The 22,578-nt window shown below is 45.7% G+C and overlaps 2 protein-coding genes across 12 annotated transcripts in view; one reads left to right on the forward strand and one right to left on the reverse strand.

Annotated features, from left to right (window-relative positions):
• CDC27 (cell division cycle 27) overlaps positions 1-3,944 on the reverse strand; it is a 70,041-nt gene extending 66,097 nt beyond the window's left edge. For 5 of the 7 annotated variants that reach the window (XR_007146720.1, XM_047832014.1, XM_047832011.1 and 2 more), the window contains exon 1: positions 3,784-3,944. Coding sequence is in view for 4 of the 7 variants with exons in the window: in XM_047832014.1 (XP_047687970.1) it covers positions 3,784-3,810 (27 nt within the window). In the remaining 3 variants the exon portion in view is untranslated. The remainder of the gene's footprint in view (positions 1-3,783) is intronic. The other 2 variants (XM_047832016.1, XM_047832015.1) reach the window with 2 other exon arrangements.
• MYL4 (myosin light chain 4) overlaps positions 3,400-22,578 on the forward strand; it is a 29,865-nt gene continuing 10,686 nt past the window's right edge. The window contains exons 1-3 of one of the 5 annotated variants that reach the window (XM_047832018.1): positions 3,919-4,451; positions 8,097-8,254; positions 19,316-19,466. In XM_047832018.1, coding sequence (XP_047687974.1) covers positions 19,350-19,466 — 117 coding nt within the window. In that variant the 5' untranslated portion in view covers positions 3,919-4,451; positions 8,097-8,254; positions 19,316-19,349. The other 4 variants (XM_047832019.1, XM_047832017.1, XM_047832022.1 and 1 more) reach the window with 4 other exon arrangements.

Consider the following 22,578-nt stretch of genomic DNA (forward strand, 5'->3'; position numbering starts at 1 on the left):
ATGAGGTGAAATCAAGAGTCAGACGCTTAACCGACTGAGCCACCCAGGCGCCCCTAAGATATTTTATTCTTGCCTCCTTCTTCCATTACATTTCACATATAGTAGCCAAGAGATCTAACATCTACATCAAGTCAACCCTCTTCTGAAAATCCTTCAATGACTCCCCACACACTTAGAATGAAAACTGAACTCCTTATAATGGTTTTCCATTAATATGCAACTCCAGTCACATTGGCCTTCTTTCAGTTATTTCAGTGCCAAGTGCTGCTATGTCTTAGGGACTTTGCACATACTGTTTTCTCCTTCTGTTATGCTCTTCAAATTACTGTTTCCTTCTCAACCTTCAGATCCCAGCTTCAATGTTATTTGCTCAAAAAGGACCTTCCTGACACCATTTTTAGAGAAGATTTTAGGATGTCTTTCATACCCTTCTGTGCTTGGTACATAGCAGGTTCGTAACATTTTTTCCAATTTGATTTTTTCGTTGAGGAGGCTTAACTTTTTGCTATTTTCTAGTACCTCTTTTGGTGGTTCAATTGCAAACCTGACACCTGGGCGTAGGTCAAGTCCCTCATTGGGTCTCTCTCCTCACACCCTATTTATAGTGCCCTTATCAGTTTGTAATTACAAATTTGTGATTATTTGCCTAATGCTTTCTCTATATAAACAGCATAAACACAAAAAGGGCTATATCAGAACACTAGTCCATAAAGAAATGAAATTATTATATATGTTTGCAATGACCTCCTCCTCCACCCACATTCCCCAAAGCTTATTCTCCCAGTTCAGGTACGATGTAGCACTGCCTTCAAGATACTATACTGTATATAAATATAAGGTATTTTCCCATTTGCCAAAAGAAAACTTCATAAATGTGTTTCAGCTGGCTTAAGTATATGTTTTTTGAATGAAGATCAAATAGTCAAATGCCTATTGCTTTATCAATTTAGTTACACATACATATTTCTCAAATGACAAAATTTATTTAGGAATTTCATCTTTTTCTATTCTCATCGAACAGAACAACTTTATGGAAACTGTTCACATCTATCTTTGATATCAACAAAGCCATTTTTTTCATCTAACACAACCTTCCTGAATATACATTTAATTCTAAGTTATTTGAAATATGGTACCCTTTGAATCCATGCTAGATGCTATCCCAGTATATCTTATTCCAAGCCCAAAGTATTCCTTCACTATCTGAATGATCCCTAAAACAATATCATATGTATAGTATCCACTTAGTACACTGCTTATTAAGGTGATTTTTACAAAGCTTGTTTACAACCTCACACTTCCATGAAGTTCTACCCCCAGGAAAAACTGATAAATCCATTAAAATGTCTTTGCTTTTTTTAAAAATCCATTTCATCAGGTGAATTTTATAAATATCCAAATTGACACTGATTGAAATCATTTAGGCTGTGTGTCTTCCCCAAACAATTAAAAATAAAATAATTGACAGAATTTCTGCCTCATAACAGGAGAGTCTTTTGTAAAGACTCAAATATAAAGTTTTTCTATGAGAGACAATTTGGAGGAGGAGCTAATATTTAGGCTGACGCAATTTATCAGACTGGCTATTCCGTGTCAAAAGTTTAAAGAAAAAAAAAAAGCAGCAAACAGTTGTTCATCTTTCCTCTCAACTTTTTCCTAAGCCTGGTAATATCATGATGCCCCAAACAACTCCCCAACTTACTCGTTCCTTTACAAGTACATGCAATTACTTATCATAGTTTAAAAAAACAATAGTATCTATCTGTCCTATTTTCTCCTTAGTGATTCTTTCCCATGTTCAGCCCTATCCCTAATCAGTTGATCATCATCATCATCGTAGCTAAAGTTGCTTGTTTCTCCCACTGCCAGACCCCTTACTGAAGGGCTTCTTCTACTATAAATTACAACCAAAATTCTCACCTAGCCCTATCCTAAAACTTCTTACCACAGTCCCCAAATCTAATGGACAAAGGTAGTATGGGGGAAGAAAAATGGGACAAATTTGACTTTTAAGCCTCAAAAAGACCTAAGAGCATTACCACTAAGAGTACTGTAAGGAAAAAGAGGAAACTTGATGGGTACCATCTAGGAACGGGCTACATAGTCTTTTCTTCTCCATGTTTTTATACAAGTTGAAATTGTTATTAAATAGTGGCTATAGGCTAGCATTGAGAGTAGTTTATCAATTGAGAAAATTGGGGGGCCAGAGGAGGCAAATGTATCATTAATGAAGACAAAATTACATACAAAATGTGAAACAGAAATTAAACAACTTGAGTGATATACTTGTTCATTTAAGGTACAGATAACTTTTGGGGCACCTGGGTGCCTCTTGCTGTCAGGGTCATCCTCCATGATAGGCGTGGAGGCTACTTAATAACAACAACAACAAAAGACACAGGTAACTTCTAATTTAATGTTAGGCCTAAAAACAAAACAACAACAACAACAAAAAACTTAAAAGGGACTCTACCAGTAAGAGGAATTTGTTTGAAAAGAAATAGCTTTGGAAGCATGGATACAATTACAAACAGGTAAATTTCCTAAGACAGAATTCCACATTATATTGGTTCAAATACTAATAGTTGCTATATGTAAAAGAAGCAAACTGGGAGATACTTGTATTTCATTCCGGGAAGAAAAATTAAAGGAAATATGGAAGCAGTGATGTATTAAAATATTTATTATTTGGTCACAGGCCTATTAAGGGTAATGTGAAGTAATTTCTAAAATTGATTTGCTTTGTAACTTCAAAAAAAAAAAAAGTCCATAACTCAATGACAGCACTTGATAGAGGTCAACTCTTCTATTCAAGTCAAAGATCCTATGGTGAGCTGAAAGTCTCCCAGACCTGGTCCATCAGTAAGGGACAAAAGATTCAGTTTCTTGAGATGGCAGGGGGAAAATGACTGGCACTGCATCACACTTCAAATCCAATAGGGTTTCTCCCGTGCCAACAGAGCACTGTGCGTCAAAGCATACCTTGGTGTCGTAAGGACAGCGAAATGGATGTAAAAACCCTTATTTGTCTTTCATTTCCTGAACGCACTATCAACATGCACAAAACACTCCTGATCCCCATCACACCGGTCACGGGGAAAAAAAAAACACACAAAACACCCAGATTTGCCGTTTCCACCCCTTCCCCTCGTATAGGTGCTTGCCCCTCAGCGCTGGGCCTCGGGAGTTCTCTTCCCAGATCATTGTCCAGTGGGAAATTCACTGAGCGAGGAAAGCAACGTGGGCTATAGGACGTCTGTTACCAAAACAGAAATTAGTATTAAAAATACCGATCTTATCGGCCCTCCGCCCTCTCACATAAAACAAAAACAAAACCGAACACCACCACCCCCACCACCCCCACCCCGCCAACTTGCCCCACCATTACGAAGATCATACAAGCTCTGATCAAACGTGATTCCCAATCATCCCGGGGCAAGGGAGCACCTGGGGCGAGTTTTCGGCCCCTGGTCTCTCACCCCGGCCGGGGGGGCCAGGCCCCTGGACTGACAGGAGGGGCTGGCCCGACCGTGGCCCGGCGGTGGACAGAGGCATTATCGCCGAACCCCGCTCGCACCCGGGGTGGAAGCAAGGCAGGACCAGAGGCAACGCGGGTAAGGTTGCGGGCGAGGCCTCCGAGCCGACGCGGAGACAGGCAGGACCCGGCAGCAGGGGAGGCGGGAGAAGCTGCCGGGCCTAGGCCGCACCAGGCCGCGGAGTGGCCGTACGCGGCTTCCCGGCCGAGGCTTCGAGCCAAGCCTCGGCGAGCGGGGTTATCATTACCTGGACGGGTTCCTGCAGCACCGTCATCCTTGAGGCTCAGGCCCACTTTCTGCAGTGCCTCAGGCCCCCCCCGTAGCGGCTCCGGCCCGGCCAGCCCCGGCTCATTTAAACTCACCAGCGACCGTTACCGGGGGATGGGGGAGGCCGAGCGATTGCCGAGTACCTCCGAGTGGGACACGGAAATACCCGAAGTGGTGAGATCCGCGCGGGAGCCAGACGGAAAAGCCCGAAGGGGACCGGAAATGCCCGAGGCCGATCGGCTGAGGAGGAGACCGTTGCCGGAAATTGTCGAGGATTCCCGGGGACTACCGAGTCCGATCCAGAGCGGAGTTTTCCCCTCTCGGCCACGCCTTCACTCACGCACGCCACGCCCAATCGGCCACCCTAGGCTGAGCCACGCCCAATCGGCGACAGCGGGTTGGGCGTGGCTTACCGGAGCGGGCGGGGAGCGTTACGTGGCCGGACTACCGCCTCCACTCGCCACTGAACCTCTCCGGATCAATTGAGGCGCGGTAGTTTGAGGAGAGGGTAAAACACGAGAGTTTGGGGCTGACTTTAGTTAATCAAGAAGTATTTGTTGAGTTTAGCTCATTCATCATTCCAGAAGTACCTATTCAGGGCTCAAGGAAAATAGGAAATTTGGAAGGATTGCCAGGCTTCAAAGACTGGTAAGGACATGGGCTGTCCACCTTGAAGAGATTACGGTCTCTTTAAGGGAAAGACAATGTAACAGACTGCTACGTTATGTGGTGCCCATTGTAAGCGACGTAAAAATTCAGAAGAGAGGGAAATAAATTGGGATTAAGAGGAGAAAAGTTTCAGGGAAGGAAAAAGGGAGACTTAAACTGGACTCTGAAGGATAGGTGGAATTAGAAGAAGAGTGTCAAGTGAAGGGAAGCAGAAATGAGATCAGTCTGGTAAGAGTTAAGGCATTAACTGGAAATAGTTACATAGATGACCAGATCATGGAAATTGTTATTCCTGATAGGAGAGCCATTAGGCGTATTGGGAAATCTGGAGGCTGGATTTTGAATGTCATCTCTGGCACCAACTAGTTTTAGGTCCTTAGGCAAGTCACATTTCTGAACTTGTATTTCCTTAGTCTGAAAATAATGATTAAAAGAATTAAATGGATTGATGTATGTGGTTGTGTCTGACGCACACAGTAGGCTCTCTCAAGTTTCCTTCCTGCTCCCTCTCCCCCCAAAACGTGTGAACCAGGGAACTATTAACATTTTGTTTTTTGATAGATGATGAAAGCAGTTTTTGAAAGTTGATTGTCTAATCAGGACATCTCTATGCTAGATGTGGAACTCATGGTATAGTCTATGATGGGGGAATTTCCCTTTCTGGTTCTCACATTTTATGCAGATGAAACAGGTTAGAATGGATTCCTTCCTTCCTTTGGGTGATGTTGAAGGGAGGGTTTTTTTGTTTTTCAATACTAGTTAACAGAGCTATATCTGTCACCACCAACCATCTCTAGTAACTGCTTATTTGTAGCACCATAAAGGGTAAGTGCCAAGGAGATCTCCTGCCCTGTGCCCAGTTTTTGTTTTTTTGTTTTTTGTTTGTTTTTAGCAGGATTATGAGTCGTCTACACTGTCCAACTGCGTAGTCACTAGCTATTTAAAGCTTAGTTAAAATCAAGTGAATTAAAAATGAAAATTTTCAGACACCCTAGTCACATTCCAAGAATTCAATAGACATACGTGGCTAGTGGCTCCCATAGTGGGTAGCACAGATATAGAATATTACTGTCAGTGGCTTGACTGGGGCTGGCGATCCAAAATGGCTTCACTCACGTTTGGGGCCTTGGTGCTTGCTGTTGCCTGTGCCCCTCAGTTCTCCACATCTCCACATGACTTGTGTCTCAGCGTTGGCCTCTCATCAGTCGGTAGGCTAGCCCCATTCTTGACTTTGTGGCTGGCAACCAAGAAGGTAAAAACTGAAGCCAGGAGGCCCCTTAAGGTCTAGGTCTGTAAATCAAACCCCATCACTTCTCATTGATTAAAGCAAGATACAGGGCTGGCTTGGATTCAAGGGGAGGAGAATTGATTAAAGCAAGATACACGGCTCGCCTGGATTCAAGGGGAGGAGAAATAGACTCTAGATGGGAGAAGTTGGCAACATGACACTACAAAAGGCTTGTGCCACCAGAGGGATTGATTGCCGGACCATCTTTGGAAACAGTCTACCAGATGTGAGATGAGAGAATCTGTAATGGTAATGGAAAGGAGATGGGCGAGAGATATCACTCTTAAAATGTGATGCTTTTAGCTGGTCATAACACTCCACCTTTATTCTGATTAATGCAGAGAGCGCTAAGACTATTGCTTTTATTATCGGGATGACTTCTAGTAAAGTAGACTAAAGTTGTTATTTGCATTTTTAATTGGCACATGACATTATTTGCCCATGCTAAGCTTGTGGTCGTTTTACACACACAGCTCTTCTACATACAACATGCAGCCAGTAGATTTTTGTGCAATAGATTCTTGTAAACTTGAATGTAGGAACTTGCAACACAGGATACATAATGATGATATTTGGTGTGTGAAAATGTGTATCTAGAGTCAGAAGAGTCTCTGATGCTTGGTGTTCTGGCTCTTAAACTTACAATTTGCTTCTAAAATCCCCTGGGATTTTTTTTTTTCCTCCCTGAAAAAAGGCATCTCTTTTCTAACTGTTCTTCACTGGGCTAATACATCTGTTGTGGTTTTCTGCTCATCCACAGCAAGGCCACATTGTTTGAAGTTGTGCTTTGATGGGATCTTTTAAAGCATTTTTACTTCCTTCTGTGTTCCTGATTGACCTACTTTAACTTGCCATCCAGCAACCACTTAGGCATCCTGCTGTCATCCATTATCCACATAATGTTTAGCTGGTGAACGGAGCTGGGTTACAATAAGCATTATTCCAAACATAGTAAATTATCTCTTCTCCTTAGCCTGCCTCTTTGTCTGTTTCATGTTCACTCAGATTCAGAGGCCGGCTTTTAGGGAACCGTTCAAGAAGCTAGACTTGGTTTTCTTGCCAAGATGCAGGTCCCACTAAATACATAGCCGCCAACAAGATTACTCTTCTGAATTCCTTCAGTGACCCTTGTCTGTACCTCCTGTTGTCCCTGTTCATGCTGCTGTCGTATCATCTTATATTACCTGACCTTGAGGCATTTACTCCTGTGTTGGCTCCTCCCTCTTGGTCAAATCATCCCTTTCCTTTGGCATCTCTGATCACACAGTCTCCTGGTTTTCCTCCTACTGCTCTGTTTTTATTAGTTTCCTTTGTAGCCCCTCTAATGTTAGAATGGTTCAGGGGCCTGTTCTAGGCCTTCTTCTCACCCCTATGCTTTCTTCCTTTCCAAACCCATCTGTTCTCTTGGCCTCTGCTCTCATAAAATTGTTCCAAAATCCGTATCTCTAGTCAGACTGCTTCTTAGAACTCCAGACCTGAGTGCCTAGCTGTCAACTGGACATCTCACAGGTTCTTGTTGAGAATAGAATTCCTTGTTCCTCATACTTGAAGTACTTCCCATCTCAGTTTAAGGTATCACCATCCTCTCCATTACCCAAACCTGAAACCATGCTCTCTCTTTGACCCTACCATCTAGTCACAAAAGCCCTACTAATTTTACCCTGAATATACCTTCTCATCTCTTCCTGTCTCCAGCCTTACCTACCCTCAGAAACAAGTCTGATCATGTCAGGACTCCCTCCTAATCCTCCCCTCCCAACTCAGGATTTCCCATTGCTCTCAGGAGATCACTCAAACCTGTTAACTTCTCTTCTAAGGTCCTCCACGGTCTAGTCTCTGCCACTTTTTTCAGCCTTGCCTCACTTCCCTGTTATACTCTATATTCCCCAAAGGGGACCAGAATATGTCACTTTGGCATAAGGATTATTTTGACCTGAAAAAAACTAGGAAGCAACAAACACAGAAAGTACTCTTTGCTTTCCCCCATTTGCCTAAAATCAGGACATCAATTTCCCTTTGTGAAGTTGTTTCCTCTTCCCCGCTCTCCTGTACCAGGAGGAGGAAAACAACCATTATCACTAGAGACAAGGAGCTGGCACTGATTCTGCACAAACAAACTTTACTGAAATAACCCTTATCTTCCATTAGTTCCCCCATATATTTACCTTTACACAGCTTACCACCCCGCAAGCCCAAACTTTTCTCCTTTGTTTTGTCACTTCTCCACAAATTTATTGCTGTTTGCTAAGATGTTATGTAAGCCTCAAGTTCTGTTCTAACCACCTCTTGTTTTTAAACTCTTATTTTTAAAATTCTGTTAATCTGTCTTTTGTCAGTTTAATTTACAGGGTCCATGATACAAACCTAAGAGGGTAGAGGGATGGTCACATGAAGCACATAGCAAGAAAGTAGCCATCTACAAGCCCGGAAGAGAGCTCTCATCAGAAACCAAATTTGCTAGCACCTTGATCATGGACTTCTAGCCTCCAGAACTGTGAGAAAATACATTTCAGTTGCTTACTCCACCCAGTCTGTGGTATTTGGTTATAGCATCCTGAGCAGACTAATATGATCAAGATTATTTATGTCATATCTCCCGAAGGGAAGGCTAAGCCTTACATGTCTCTTTATTGTTTTAGGAAAAGAATTACATATTTAGTAGATGCTTAAAAAATATTGACTGATTAAAGTGGAACCCTTTACACATATTACTTCTTCTTCCTAAATCACTTTGCCCTTATTCTTTTTTTTAACAAGGAGAAGCTATTTAGTTGGTTATAATTTGTTTTAAGTTTATTTATTTTGAGAGAGAGAGAGAGGGAGAGAGAGAGTACGTGAGCAGGGGAGGGGCAGAGAGAGAGGGAGAGAATCCCAAGCAGGCTCTGCAGTGCCAGCGAGGAGCCCGATGCAGAGCTTGATCTCGCGAACTGTGAAATCCTGATCTAAGTCAAAATCAAAAGTCAAACGCTTAACCGAATAAGCCACCCAGGAACCCTTGCCCTTACTCTTTAGCTAAATTCAACTCATCCTTCAGGCCTCAGGCCTTGATATTACATCCTTAGGATATCCCCTGTCCTACCTAACCAAAATTATTAACTCTACCCTACAATTCTCTCTCACAACATCTTTATTCTTTTCCTTCATAGTATATATGGCAATTTTAATTATATTTGTTTAATATAAATTCCTTGAAGGTAGGGACTTTGCCTCACCCTGCTGTCCTCATTATCTAGTATAGTGCTCTGCACAAATATAAAGTTATTAAAATATTATAAGTATATCTGATGATTAAATGACATCACTACTCAGTGTTATCCCTTATTGGTCATAACTTGATGCTCTTTTGAGTGTCTCTTTCTGGACCCAGAGAACAGGCTGGTTTTGCACATAGGTCCGTAAGGGATTTCAGGTCAAAGCAGTCTGAAGTGTTGAGGCTAATCAGATGCATCCTGGTTGAGGTGAGCTCTGGGATGGTCTACATGGCTGATGGCAAGGAGGGCTAGACAGACTTCAAAAGCACAGGGAAGAAGATAAATGGTAAGCAAATTAGCTTGCCTGCAGTGGAGGCAGTTTAAGCTTGGTTGAAGTGGCGGTGTGTGGGACAGTTGATAAGCTCTGGGTTCCAAACTGATGACTTTAGGTTGATAAAATAGACCTACGGAGCTGCTGGTGGTGATTGAGCTGGGCAGTGACTTCACGGGAATGGAATTTGAGAAAGATTATGCTAACAGCTGAGGATTATGTGAATTGGAGGAGAAAGACAGTAGGGGCCAGGAGTGTAGCAAAGAGGCTGCTAGGGAGATAAGGCAATTCTAAATTTCCATTATTCTTGGATGGTTGCGACGTGGGATCAGCGAGCCCAGCGGTTGAAAAAGAATTCTTGAGACATTTTATGGTGCAAAAAGGTGTTTTTATTGTAGCACGGGAACAGGACCCATGGGCAGAAAAGGCTGCATTGTGATTGTGAAGAGTGACTGATTATATAGGGTTTTCTATCCTATGGAGGTGAAGGTGATGCTAGGTCTCCAGGAAATGGAGTCTATAGGTTCCTGGAGGTCTATCACTGAGATTGTGTTTTTCTTGTAAATCGTTAAGACAGGTACAAACTATAATGGAGTTTCATGTCCTACATGACTGTGATCTTTATCAGTTAACCATTTGTTTTTCCCGTCTTTGTTCTTAGGTAGTTACTAGTGCCAATATATATATATATTCCACCTTAAGGCAGTGGGGAGGTTGCCCCCAGAGGGGGGATTGCAAGATGTCAGATCGTGTTTTGCCCTCAGCTTGCCTTTTTCTCTCTCATAATTGAATCTGAAAAAGATGGAAAATGAAAATAGTTACAAGTTACTCATTTACAGCGGGAAATATTCTTATCCAGTTCCCTTTTTTAAGGGCATTCAGATTCCAACCAGAGGCTGCTTATTGAGTACAGACAGATCAGAAGAATGAATTCAATGATCTTACCGGCTATTATCTCCTTTTCCTCAGAAGGCACTTATATGCCTGATTGCTAGATAAAAAATATTTCTATTATCTGGAGAGGATGTTCACCAAATAATAGATTCTTTGTTTCTCCCCTTTTTAAATGTATATATTTTTACATTTATTTATTTTTGAGAGACAGAGCACAAGTGGGGGAGGGGTAGAGAGAGAGGGAGACACAGAAACGGAAGCAGGCTCCAGACCCTGAGCTGTCAGCACAGAACCCATTTGCGGGGCACGAACTCACAAACCGTGAGATCATGACCTGAGCTGAAGTCGGACGCCCAACCGACTGAGCCACCTAGGTGCCCCCTCACCTTTAAAAGATTTTTTTTAATGTTTATTTTTGACAGACAGAACGTGAGTGGGGGAGGAGCAGAGAGAGAGGGAGAATCCGAAGCAGGCTCCATCCAGGCTCTGAGCCGTCAGCACAGAGCCCAACGTGGGGCTCGAACTCATGAACCGTGAGATCATGACCTGAGCCAAGTCAGACGCTTAACCGACTGAGCCACCCAGGTGCCCCTGCCCCCTCCCCTTTATAGCTTCTAGGCAAAATTTAATTTTTCTCTAAATAATTGCATAGCAATGAATTAAATGCAGACTTGATTCTGTTCCAGTCTGGAGTCTCTTCTATAGTTGTCACAAATAGAACCTGTTGTTGTTTGCTTGTTTTATGTGTCACAAATATATGATTTGGGACATAGGTGATGAGCTCGGTTTAAAATATACTGAGTTTGAAATGCTCAGGTGAGAAATGCCCAAATTTTAATTGAATATGTGAAGCTTGAACAATTTAAGAAAGAAATTGAGGCTGGAGATAAGAGATTTTCCCAGTTGAACTAAATGCATTCTATTTTGGTTATATAACACCTTCTAAAACCTCTGTGTGAGTATTTGTCATTACATTAAAACTATTTATATATCTGCATCTTCCACACCAGACAGGAAGCTCCTTGGGGGCAGGGATGGCCTCTTACTCATTTTAGTAAAAGTAAGTGCATACTGTAGGTGTTTAATAGGTGTTAGCTGAATGAATGAATGAATGAATGAATGAGAGTAAACTGGATAAAGGAGATACAGGAGAGGAGGGTCAATGACAGAACTTTGGTGTGGTAACTACAGCAGAGAAGGCCCAGAGGCAAGACCACTAGATCTAGCCACAGAGAAGTCAGGGAGGAAGTCAGAATTTAAGAAGTAAAAGAAGAAGTTGGTAGAAAGGAAAACCAAGAAAAGAGAATCATTTTTAGCACTAAGAACATCTCCCCAAATGCTGAGACAAACTGCTTGCTAAGGGGTAGAGTCTCTTTTTCCTTGCTAGGAGCCATCCACACTGTGGGTGACAGGGCCAGCTGTCATTGATGCTTTCTTGCTCCCTTCCCCGCTTGGGGGCCAGGGCTCTCCATGGAGGAATCCTTATCAGCTCTACCAGCTTCCACTGTTGCCTTACAGTAGTGTCCTGGGTTCTAGTCTCGGGTCTGCCATGACCTTGGTCTAGTCACCCCTTCTATCTGCGCCTCTAAAGTCCCTTGCAGCTGTCCCCAGGATGTCTGGGGCAGAGGGGGGGCAGGGGGGAGTGTGTAGTTTGGATGACTGGTGAGGGTTCTGACTTGCTCCCTGTTGCTTTCAACTATAAATCACTTTGCCAGACACCAGCTGTCCTGCCCTCTGCTTTAGATTCTCAGGCGGACTCCAACCCACCTGTTGTTGGAGCCCCTCCCAATGTCCTCCTCCAACAGCTGAGCTCACAGATACAGCACTAAGCAGCACTGCCTTGATCACAGCACAGAAACTAGCTTCAACCATTTAGATGGACTCTCGAGTGATTAGGCCAAATGTGTAGCATTCTCCACCTGCACTAAACAGCCAAGGAAATGAAGTTGGACGGGATGATTTAAAGCGCTCTGAGGACTAGTCCTATCATGGTCTTTGAAAAATTGCTTTTAGACCCTTTCATTCTTTCTCTGCCTTTACCTTTGGTGCTCTGGGTTTTAAAGGTCACGGAGACTTCAGGTTTTCATTGCTTTTTTCCTTCTTCCGTGGTCACAAGGAATCTTAGATACAGGGGATTGGGTTCATCATTCTCCTTAATTTATAGCCTTCTTTCATCAGTGGTCCATGCAAGGCCTCTCTTGTTTAATTTTTTATTTGCGCCCTTTTATCTCACCGTTCCATCCCATCCAAACAACGCTCACCATAAGCAGCCGTCAAATATTTTTATTTTAATTTTTTAATGTTTATTTATTTTGAGAGAGACAGAGAGAGAGAAAGGGAGGGAGAGAGTGTGAGAGAGACATAGAGAGATGGAGAGAGAGAATCCAAAGCAGGCTCCATACTCAGCGGGGAGCCCAACACGGGGCTGAATCTCATGAACGTGAGATCATGACCTGAGCCGAGATCAAGAGTTGGACGCTTAACTGACTGAGCCACCCAGGCACCCCGACCCTCAGAGACTTTAACGTGTATTTTTTTGTTTGTCTGTGTTCTTGAATAACACGTAATGCTTCTAGTATCCATGTACTTAATAAAATTTAATAATATATCTTATTTCCACCCAGTAGAGCCAAATGTTATTTCAACATGTAAATGATATAAAAATTATTGATAAACTGTATTAAATTATTATTATTTTTTTGCTACTAAGTCTTCAAATCCCAGTGTGTGTTTTTTCTTATAGCACATCTCAGTGTAGATGTTAAATTTTCATCAGAAATACTCGATCTGTATTTAGATTTTGTAATCTCACAGTTGAAAAAGTAGATTCACATACTAAGTTGTTTCGAGTGTACTTAAAAATTTTCCAATACCTGAATCAAGTACAAAAAAAATCACTTTCCTCTAATATTTGCCTCTAAATGGACAAAATTGCTTCATCTATTTTAAAAGAATTGATTTGACTTTGAAGCAAAAGCAAATCAGTATCAAAAGTATGTCCAAGTTAAGTAAATTCACTAACTCTGTGTCAACTCAGTATTACCAACATGAAATTCAAGGAGATATTGCATAAATTGAAAAGGAACTCTAAATTTATTAACATCAACGAAACATTTAAACTTTTCTTGCCATTTTTGCAGCCCGTTTACATAATGCTGTTGATTAAAATCTGCATATTTATGTTAGAGAAATGTGTATTAATTTGCATTGTGAGCGGCTTCAATTGTAGCAGAAATTCTTATACCTGTCTAGCTAGCTGAGTTGCAAATAAGTGTTTTCTTTCCTTGGAGCTTGAGTTGTGGCACATTCATATGCAGTGTGCCATCAGTGAGATTATATGCAGGTATTTTAAATTTATAGAAATGTTATTGTGCTTTACATCTTATTCAGCTTCTTACTCATCACTGTGTTTCTTCTGGGTATACATCTAATCTTTTGCTTCTAACTGACATGTGGCATGGTCTCAGTGATGGAGACCCACATTGCTTCCACCTCCTGCCACCGTAAATCATGCTTCAGGGAACCTCTTTATTCATGTCTCTCCTGAACTCGGGTGAGATTTCTGTCAGATGTCTACTCAGCTTGATTGCCCTTCTAAACCACAAAGCCCTTCTACCTCTATTCCCTGTATTTCCTAGCTTTTCTGTTCCTTTGCCTTTTTAAAAAATGTTTATTTTTGAGAGAGAGAAAGAGAGAGAGAGAATGAGTGGGGAAGGAGCAGAGAGAAAGGGAGACATAGAACTGGAAGCAGGCTCCAGGCTCCGAGCTGTCAGCACAGAGCCCGACACAGGGCTAGAACCTATGAACCATGAGGTCATTTCCTGAGCCAAAGTCAGACATTTAACTGACTGAGCCACTCAGGTGCCCTAAGAGAGACACTTTTTAAATTGTAATTCATCTGTCCTGAGATTTTAGGGGATGAGGGAGAAAACAACTGTCCAAAGTTCAGTTGCCCCCTCGCTGTTTTTTTTTTATCAGTTCTTTACAAGCACAGTACATCTTCAGTGCCCTGATGTACCCTAACCAGCACCTGGATCATAGAGTTGAGTCACACAGGTGATGGGGCATCATTGCATGTTCGAAGGCAATAGTGGAGGGAAAGACAGATCAGGACCCAGAGCTCTTTTTTTTGTTGTTGTTGTTCCACAGCCATGCCTGGCCACATCTCTCTGCCACACACACACACACACACACACACACACACACACACACACACCAGTTCAAATAGGGCTCCCCTTCATCCAAGCGGCTTCTCACAGTTCTCTTCATTTCTTGTTGGTGTTTTTCTCTGTATAATTCTTCTGCTGTTGACCTTGGAAGAGGGAGCAGCAACCACACTATTTCAATCAGGAGGCAAACTCAAGGATTTTGAGCGCTTGCTCTGGGTTGGACACTGTTCTAAGGATGTCACCCACATTAACTCATTTAACTCTCTGAGGTTGTATCGGCTGCCCCATTTTATAGATGGGAAACTGAGACATAAAGAAGTTAATTAGCTGGCTTAACTAACTGAGTCAGGACTCTAACCCAGGCAGTCTGGCACCTGAGTGGTCTCTCTTACCCTCTGTCGATTTACCCAGTGCCCTGTATGGGGACAGATTAGTGTTGGCCAGGGCGTTGCCCCATGATGTCTAGTTTATGAGACACTGGCCAGAAGAGAGGAGGGAGGGGTGACTAGGACAAGGCATTAAGAGCCAGGCCTGCTGTCAGCAGCATTTGATCCCAGGCAGGAGACTCTGATGGATCTCTTTCAGGACAGGACACAGGCCCTGCGTGGTTAGAGGGGAAGGGAGAAGTGTGAGTGAGCATGCGTAAGCCCAGCCTAAAGGAGGCCTGATGTCAGTTCTCTGTGGATCTGTCTCTGAATTTGACATGGGGCATAAATGGGTTGGTGTGAAATTCTGTCCTGCGTTTTCCATCTACTGAGTTTGAAGTCCTTCCAGTGGGAGCATCTGAGTGTGCTGGCACAGCCCTGGCTCAGGAACCATTAGAAGCCTCCCAGAGGCACCGGTTAGGCTGCCAGGACCCGCTGCCACGCTCGCCTCTTCACACCCTGCCTCTTCTTTCCTTCTCTCTTTCCTTTGCTCTAATTGGTCCACATGTATTGGGCGGGGAGGGTGGGGGTGGTGGTGGCGGGCACTGTCATAGACCCTGTGCAGGATACTCTGGATGGACAGGAAGGTAAAAGTTAGTGACCGTGAAGCAGAATGGGGACCATAAAAGTGAACCCTCTGACTCCAGTAAAGGGCCCTTGTGAACCGTGGGCATCATGAGCTATGGTAATAGCAAGGCCAGCCTCTGGTGTCTTGATTCTTGGTGCATGGCTCTTTCTGGAAAACCACACTCTCCTCTCGCTGCTGCTGAAGTGCCAGATACTTTTTTAGCTGGTGTTGCTCAAAGAGAATCAGAAACTGGTTTGAGGAGTGTCTCCTCTCCTGCTGGAGTGCTTGTGGCCTAAGGTTTCAGGCAGGCTGGCACCTCGTCTGAGTGTGGCTGACAGGCAGGCCTCCTGGCCCCAGGGACTTGCTACATGCTTTCTGAGCCACAAAATATGTCACACTGTGGGCACCCAGCTGCCATCCTTCTCCCTCCCCCATTCCCTTCCACTTCTTCCTCTTTCCTAAACCTACACTTTATAATCCCAGTAGCCTCTGCCGCCTTACCTGTGCCTCCCCTCTTCTGGAATTCCTTCTGGAAAGTCTGAGAAACCTGAACACTCGTCTAGCTTCATCTGCCTGGGAAAGCAAAATGAAATTCACAGCCAGGAGTGCTTCCAGTGTGCGAGGGATGGTTTGTGGTGCCTTGCTTATGATATTTCATACAGATCTCACAACAGCTTGAGAAGGAAATGTTTATTGTTGAAGGTCCTTAGGGTGCTGGGCCCAAGATTAGGAAATGCAAAATGGGGATTCAGCCCTATGCTTGTCTGCCTCTAAAGCCCTCCCCCCCCCCCCCCAACACCCTTTCCATGTCTGGATGTTCAGTGAGCCCCATTCGGTTTTCCCAGTTTTCTAACCTCATAGTTCTGTTCCCAAGCAGGTTGGATATTTTACTCCTCCTTAGAATTAAAAAAAAAAAAAAAAAGGAAAAGAAAAAAGAAAGGGCGCCTGGGTGGCTCACTCAGTTGAGTGTCCAACTTCGGCTCAGGTCCTGATCTCATGGTTTGTGGGTTTGAGCCCTGCGGCAGGCTCTGTGCTGAACGCTTGCTCAGAGCCTGGGGCCTGCTTTGGATTCTGTGTCTCCTTCTCTCTCTGCACCTCTCCCCTCATGTTCTGTCTCACTCTGTCTCTCAAAAATAAATAAATGTAAAAAAAATTTTTTAAAGAAAAGAAAAACAAAAAGATAAATGAAATTAAAGGAAATGCTCAACTCTCTCGCTTTTTAAAAAAGTTTATTTTATTTATTTTGAGAGAGAGAGACAGATAGCAGAGAGAGGAAGAGAGAGAATCTCAAGCAGGCTCTGCACTGTCAGCACAGAGCCCGATGTGGGGCTCAAACCCACGAACAGTGAGATCATGACCTGAGCTGAAATCGAGAGTCTGACGCTTAGCCGACTGAGCCACCCAGGCGCCCCCCAACTCTTTCTTTTGAGGATCAAACTTCTTACTAGAATGGTTAGAATAACCTATTTCTTAACTGGAAGGGGACATATGAGATCATCCCATTCAGTGGTTATTTTTAGACTCTTAAACCATAGAATACTTTCTTAGAAAATGATCCTGGGGCCCTGGTACATAAAACACACAGGAGTGCTGCTGGCTGAAATGGCAGGGGGAGCTCCGAACCTGGCCTCTCTGCGTCCTTTACAGCCCGAAGCAAGTTAAGGAAGCCTTGGGTGTCTGTTGAAAACTGTTTGAAAGCTCCTGATTATCTCTCATTTTAGAGATAAACAAGCTGAGGCCCAGAGAGGGGGAGTGGCTGGCAAGGTCAGGGCCAGTGTCTGGGTCTTCCAGCTTCTGGCTTGCAGCCTTCCACCAAACCCCAGGCCCTGTGTCTTCACAAACCCTGCAGCACACCTGGTCCAGGAAGGGGCTGCAGTGGGAGTAGAGGAGGGGAGAGGCTGGGCTTCCACTCTCCTCCTTCCTCCTTATCAACAACCTGGGCCCCCAAGCCCGTGGGGAACGAGGAAGTCAGGGAAGGGACAGACAGGGAAAAGGGAAGGGTGCAAGGGGAGGCCCTGGGAAACAGGTAACGCAAAGGAAGAGAGAAGGTGAGGCAGAAAAGGGGTGGGTGAGGTGAAAGAGCTAGCAGCTGCTTGCTGTCCCAGACGGCACCAGCACTGGCCTAGGGTTTGCGTTCCCCCTTGGGCGAGTCTGGCCCCTTTTCCTGCCTCAGTTTCCTTTGAAGGCTTCTCTGCTTACCAGTGGTGAAAGCACACCTAGGCTACGGGAGCCGTAGGGTGGGGTAAGAGCGCCACACACCGGGGGCCAGAATTAGCTGGCTCAGCTGTGCCTATAAATAGCTGAACGTCTTGAGGCTGCTTAAAAGTCTCTCTGGGCATTAGGTTCTTCACCTACAAAACCAGGTAGGATAAGAGCAAGAGGGCCCTTTCGTCTAGGAAAGATCTGGCAAATGGAGCCTGGGTTTGGGGAGCCTGGAGAATGGACTGGTGCGGGCTCCCAACGCCTGGATTTGCAGGCTTAGGAGCTGGCAGGGAGCCGGTGTTGTGGGAGTGTAGCAATCCTGTTTTATAGGCAAGTAAACCAGACTGTTCTGCTCTCAACTTGGTCTCCTTATCTTCTGAACTGTAGAGTCTTAAAGTTCAGCTGAAAGCAATTCTGTGTGGTGGATGAGTTTTCTGAACACTTTATAGAGTTTCAACGTTTTTTACAAAAACAGCACATGCTCGTTATAAAAATTTCCATTAATATAGGAAGTGAAAAAAGTACAAAGCTACAAATTGCCGTCCTGTTCCCTTCCTCAACCCCCTCCCCGCCCCAGGATCCCAGGGGTGTTTCTTCCTACCAGTTTACTGTGTATCCATCCTGAGCTTTCCGATGAACACAAACGTATCTGTGTGCGCGCACGCCCGTCCCCATAAATGGGATTATGCTATCAATGATTTAAGCATAAACTTTAGAATCGGACACACTTGGGTTGTAATCCAGCTCATAGCTAATTAGCTGAGTGACCCTGTTACCCGACCACTTTTGGTTTCAATCTCCCCAGGTGCAAAAGAGGAGTAATAATATTTATTTTATAGTATTGTGGCAAAGGTTTAATGAGATTTTATATGACAGCACCTAACAGTACCTGGTACACAGTAAGCACCACACACACACCTGCACATGCACACACACACAGAGTCCAGGGGCACAGAGCGAGTTAGAAGTGTAGTGACAAGACCCAAGTTTTCTGACCTCCAGTCCTGTTGACTTTCAGCCACACCTCCCTGCCTCTCACCTAAGACCCCCCCCAAGACCCCCCCCCCCCAAGCACAAGTTCAGTGCTCAGTACTTGTTGAAGGCATGATTGAGGTTGGTGGGGTGAGGGCAGATAAACCCAGGGACTCGAGATTGGTGCAGCTCCTGGGTTGCCTGCTCTGGAGGATGGAGGGCTTTACCCTGTGGGTAGGGAGGGTGTGGGGACAGTGTGGGTTGACTGGACCAGCTGTTGCTTCAGGGCTCCAGCCCGGAGGCAGAACCGAGGCCCCAGAGTGGCTCTCAGCTTAAAGGAGCCTGGCCTAAAAGGAATGTGCAGTGGGCTGCCTCTGCTCAGGAGGGGCTAAAAAAAGCCTTACCCTCCCCTGGGCTTTGTGTGAGGGTTATCAACTGCTCAAGTCAGCTCATCTCTCTGGCTGGACTCTGGCATTTTCGAGAGGGTCTGTTTTCCTGGCCCCTCTGGGTTTCCACTGATTGGCAGGAAGGGATCAGCCTGTCCCAGAGGTGGAGGCCAGGAGGAGTGTGAGGTGTGGAGGGAAGGGGCGGTGGGGGGAGGGGGGCTTGTCGCCCCAAACCTGGTGACAATACACAGTTGTCAGCTGTACTCTGCCGGTGTTTCTTCCTTTTATAGTCAGAACAGTTGCTCTTGCTCTCACCCAGCCCCTCTGTGGGGGCTCCTGCCCAGGATAAAAGGGGAGGGAGGCGGCCCGGTCTCCTGTCTCATCTCCCAGGCGCCACATCTCTTGATTCCTTCCTAGCTCCCACCTCCACTGAAGATCCCAGGAAGACAACATGCCTCCCAAGAAGCCTGAGCCTAAGAAGGAAGCAGCCAAGGCCGCCCCAGCCCCAGCCCCTGCCCCAGCTCCTGAACCCCCCAAGGAACCTGCCTTTGACCCCAAGAGTGTAAAGGTGAGTGAGCCTCCGCCACTGGGATGGAGGTGGGGATGAAATTCAGGATCCTGTCTGTCCTGGACCTTAGAGATCTACTTCCCGGAGACTGGACTGGCATGAGGGCTGTGGCGTCCATGCCCCACATCACAGTGCGTGGGGCAAGGGAGCCGGTGTTGGAGCTGGTGAGGGGTATTTGGGGTTGTAGGTCTTTCCCCTCAGCAATGGATTTCTGCTCTGTCACCCCAAATTTACCCAGCAGAGTTGGGAATGGCAGGGAGGTACAACCAACCGACCATTCAGCCTTAAATTTTAAGGCACTGGGGGAGCCACCATAGCAAAGAAAAAGAGACTGGCCCTTTTCTCAGAGGTAGTAGTACAATATCTTTCTGGAGAAGAGACACATAATGATAACTGCCCACGCAACTTGGAGTAAGTGATTTAAGCAGTGAGGAAGCAGAGGGTCTGGGAGAGGCTTCGTCTGTAAGACCCTTGCAGTGGGTGGGCGATGGGGGCAGAGAGGCTCCAGATAAGGGAGAGGAGGCCTGCTTCCCTCTCCCCTCCCTTCCCCTCCCCAGGTGGTTCCCTCCCTCGGTGGCCTCAGCCTGGGCTCCTGGCTGGAGTGTGCAGGGAGCTGGCCCCTCCCAGGCTGAGAGCCTCCCTCTAACCTGGTGAGGGAGTGGGACCTGGTTCCCTCTGCTGCCCCGGCCCTGTGCCCTCTCTGCCCTCCCTGCTCCCCCTCGCACTGGAAGGTTCCTCTCCCTGGAGCTGGTGTAGGCTCTGCCTGCTGACTCAGTCACTTTAGGCCTCCCAGCTGTCTGGCCCAGCTGCTGAAGGAATGGGACTGGGAGGGGATGGGCAGAGGAGGGAGGAGTCAGAGGCCTCTGGAGAGTGAAGCAGTTCTGAGCCTTGGCGCCAGAATGTAAGAGGTCAAGTGCTACTGGTATGAAGAGCTATTAATAACAGGTTGGGAGTGGTGGGCCTCTGGGGATAGCCACTAGGGCAGGTCTGGGGGTGGCGAGGCATTAGATCAAAATAAGAGCTCAGGACTGGGTTCTGTGACGAGGAGGCAGGGAGACTGAAACTCTGGGCTCTCATTTGGATGACCCTCCCTGGCGCTCTCAGTGTTCCTCCCAGCACCCACAACCCCCTGAGACCTTGCAGTTGTGCCAGGGACCTGAGGTTGATCTATGGTAATCACTACAAGGGTCAGGAGTCAAGCAGAACTGGGTTGGCCAAGAAATGGAGGCCGTTGCACGTCCCTGGGCTTGGTTAGGGTCCACGTGAAGGCAATAGTGTAAGACCTTGAAAGTCCCTGGGTCATTCATTACTCCCACTATGGGCAGAGCCTAGCAAGAAAAGCTGACTATCTCCCACCCCCATCAGGATGCTTTTATTTCTTTAAAAAACATTTTTTTTTTAAATAAAGAGACAAACAGGGATGATGACTTTATTTTTAGTTTTTGAGAGAGAGAGCGCGCAAGCCCACAGTGTGAGCAGGGGAGAGGCATAGGGAGAGAGAGAGAGAGAGAGAGAGAGAGAGAGAGAGAGAACCACACTGAGCTTAGAGTGTGACAGGGGCTCCATCCCATGAACCTGGGATCATGACCCCAGCCCAAATCAAGAGTCGGATGCTCAACCGACTGAGCCACCCAGGCCCCCAGGATGCTTCTATTTCTGATTTGTTCTGATAATGCACTACTCCTGTGGGGCAGCCTGGTCCCTGACATCTGCATGGCAGGTGCCTAGTGATCTCAGATCAGACCCTCCCAGTCTCTTTGGCCTGTCACTTCTCTCCATCTACCCACCTTCCCCAGTTTCTCACCCCTGGTTGAAGTCCTCTTTCCCATGTCTGGAGCTTCCCATCCTGAGGGTTGTTGAAATTGCTTTAAAGTGAAAAAAGAATTTATGTATCCTTCATGAGGACTGTTTCCCCTATTATTGTACTTCTCTGGTTCCTTTGCTTAGAAGACTCTTCACTCAAAGATAGAACGAAAGTAAACTTAAGCCCAAAATGTGTGGTTATATATTCTGATTTTATGTTTTCATACTAATTTCTCTTACACATTTACTCCTGGGGCTTAACTCATTACGATGTAAGACAACCACACCATTTCCTCAGAAAGTTCATGCAAAGCACCCTTTACCCTATTTTAGGGGTTCCTTTACCTTCCTGACCAACCCCACCTTCGCCAAAGCCCGTTCCTGGTCACAGCCAGTTTCCTTCCCAACCCACTGTAACCCCTCCTCCGCTCTCCTAGCTCCTTCCAGTCACCCCCGGAAGTCCTCATTAATGGAGGTCAGCCTGTGGGGGGCAGAAGTGGGGGGGGACACATCACAAGTGGCAGAGTTAGGACTAGAAATGGCTGTCCTTGAAGATATGCCAGGAGTGGTTACCACCGCCACTGGGAGGGTGGTGGTAGATAAGGATGATGAAGTGACACACAAAATCCCAAATTACAATGATGACTCATGCTTGTTCATTGCCATTCATTTTCAGAGCTTCCCACCTGCCTCTTCTGTACTCAGCATTGGATTATCATGAGTTGTGGGGGCGAACCCAAAATTTATTCGTTTGCTCAACAAATAATCTTTGAGCCTCTACCCTGTGCCAGGCATTTCTGTGAACAGTAGCAGAAATGCCTGCCCCTCGGGAACCCTGGCCTCAAGGGGCCCGCCGCCTGGGGACACCTAGAGGCAGGACCGCAGGTTATGAAACATCAAGGGTCCACCCAAACTAGTCTTGCTCTCCCAGTGCCTAAGAGGGAGAGGTGGGGGTGGAATGGGGTGCAGACAGAGAAGGTGTGATTGGAGGAGGTGGATCGCCAGTGGGAAAGGGAGGCTGAGGGTGAGGAGCGGTGGGCGGTGGGAGAGGGATTGCGGGTGGATTGTGGAGTAGGGATGAAAGTGAGTGTGGTTTCTTGCCGGCTGGGATGAGGAATTATTTACATTTGACCCAAAGAAATTACAGTAGGGAGTCAGCATAGGTTCTAACATTATCTAGCATACTTCTCTTTCTCTCTTTCCCTCTCACTGTGAGCCATGGCTTCACAAATGGTCCTGACGGAGCTCTGGTGGCTGCCCTATGTGATAGCCTGTGAGCCATGGCTCCTAGTCAGGAGGCTGGGTTCTG

This window comes from Prionailurus viverrinus, chromosome E1 (genome assembly GCF_022837055.1).
Source record: "Prionailurus viverrinus isolate Anna chromosome E1, UM_Priviv_1.0, whole genome shotgun sequence".
Taxonomy (NCBI): domain Eukaryota; kingdom Metazoa; phylum Chordata; class Mammalia; order Carnivora; family Felidae; genus Prionailurus; species Prionailurus viverrinus.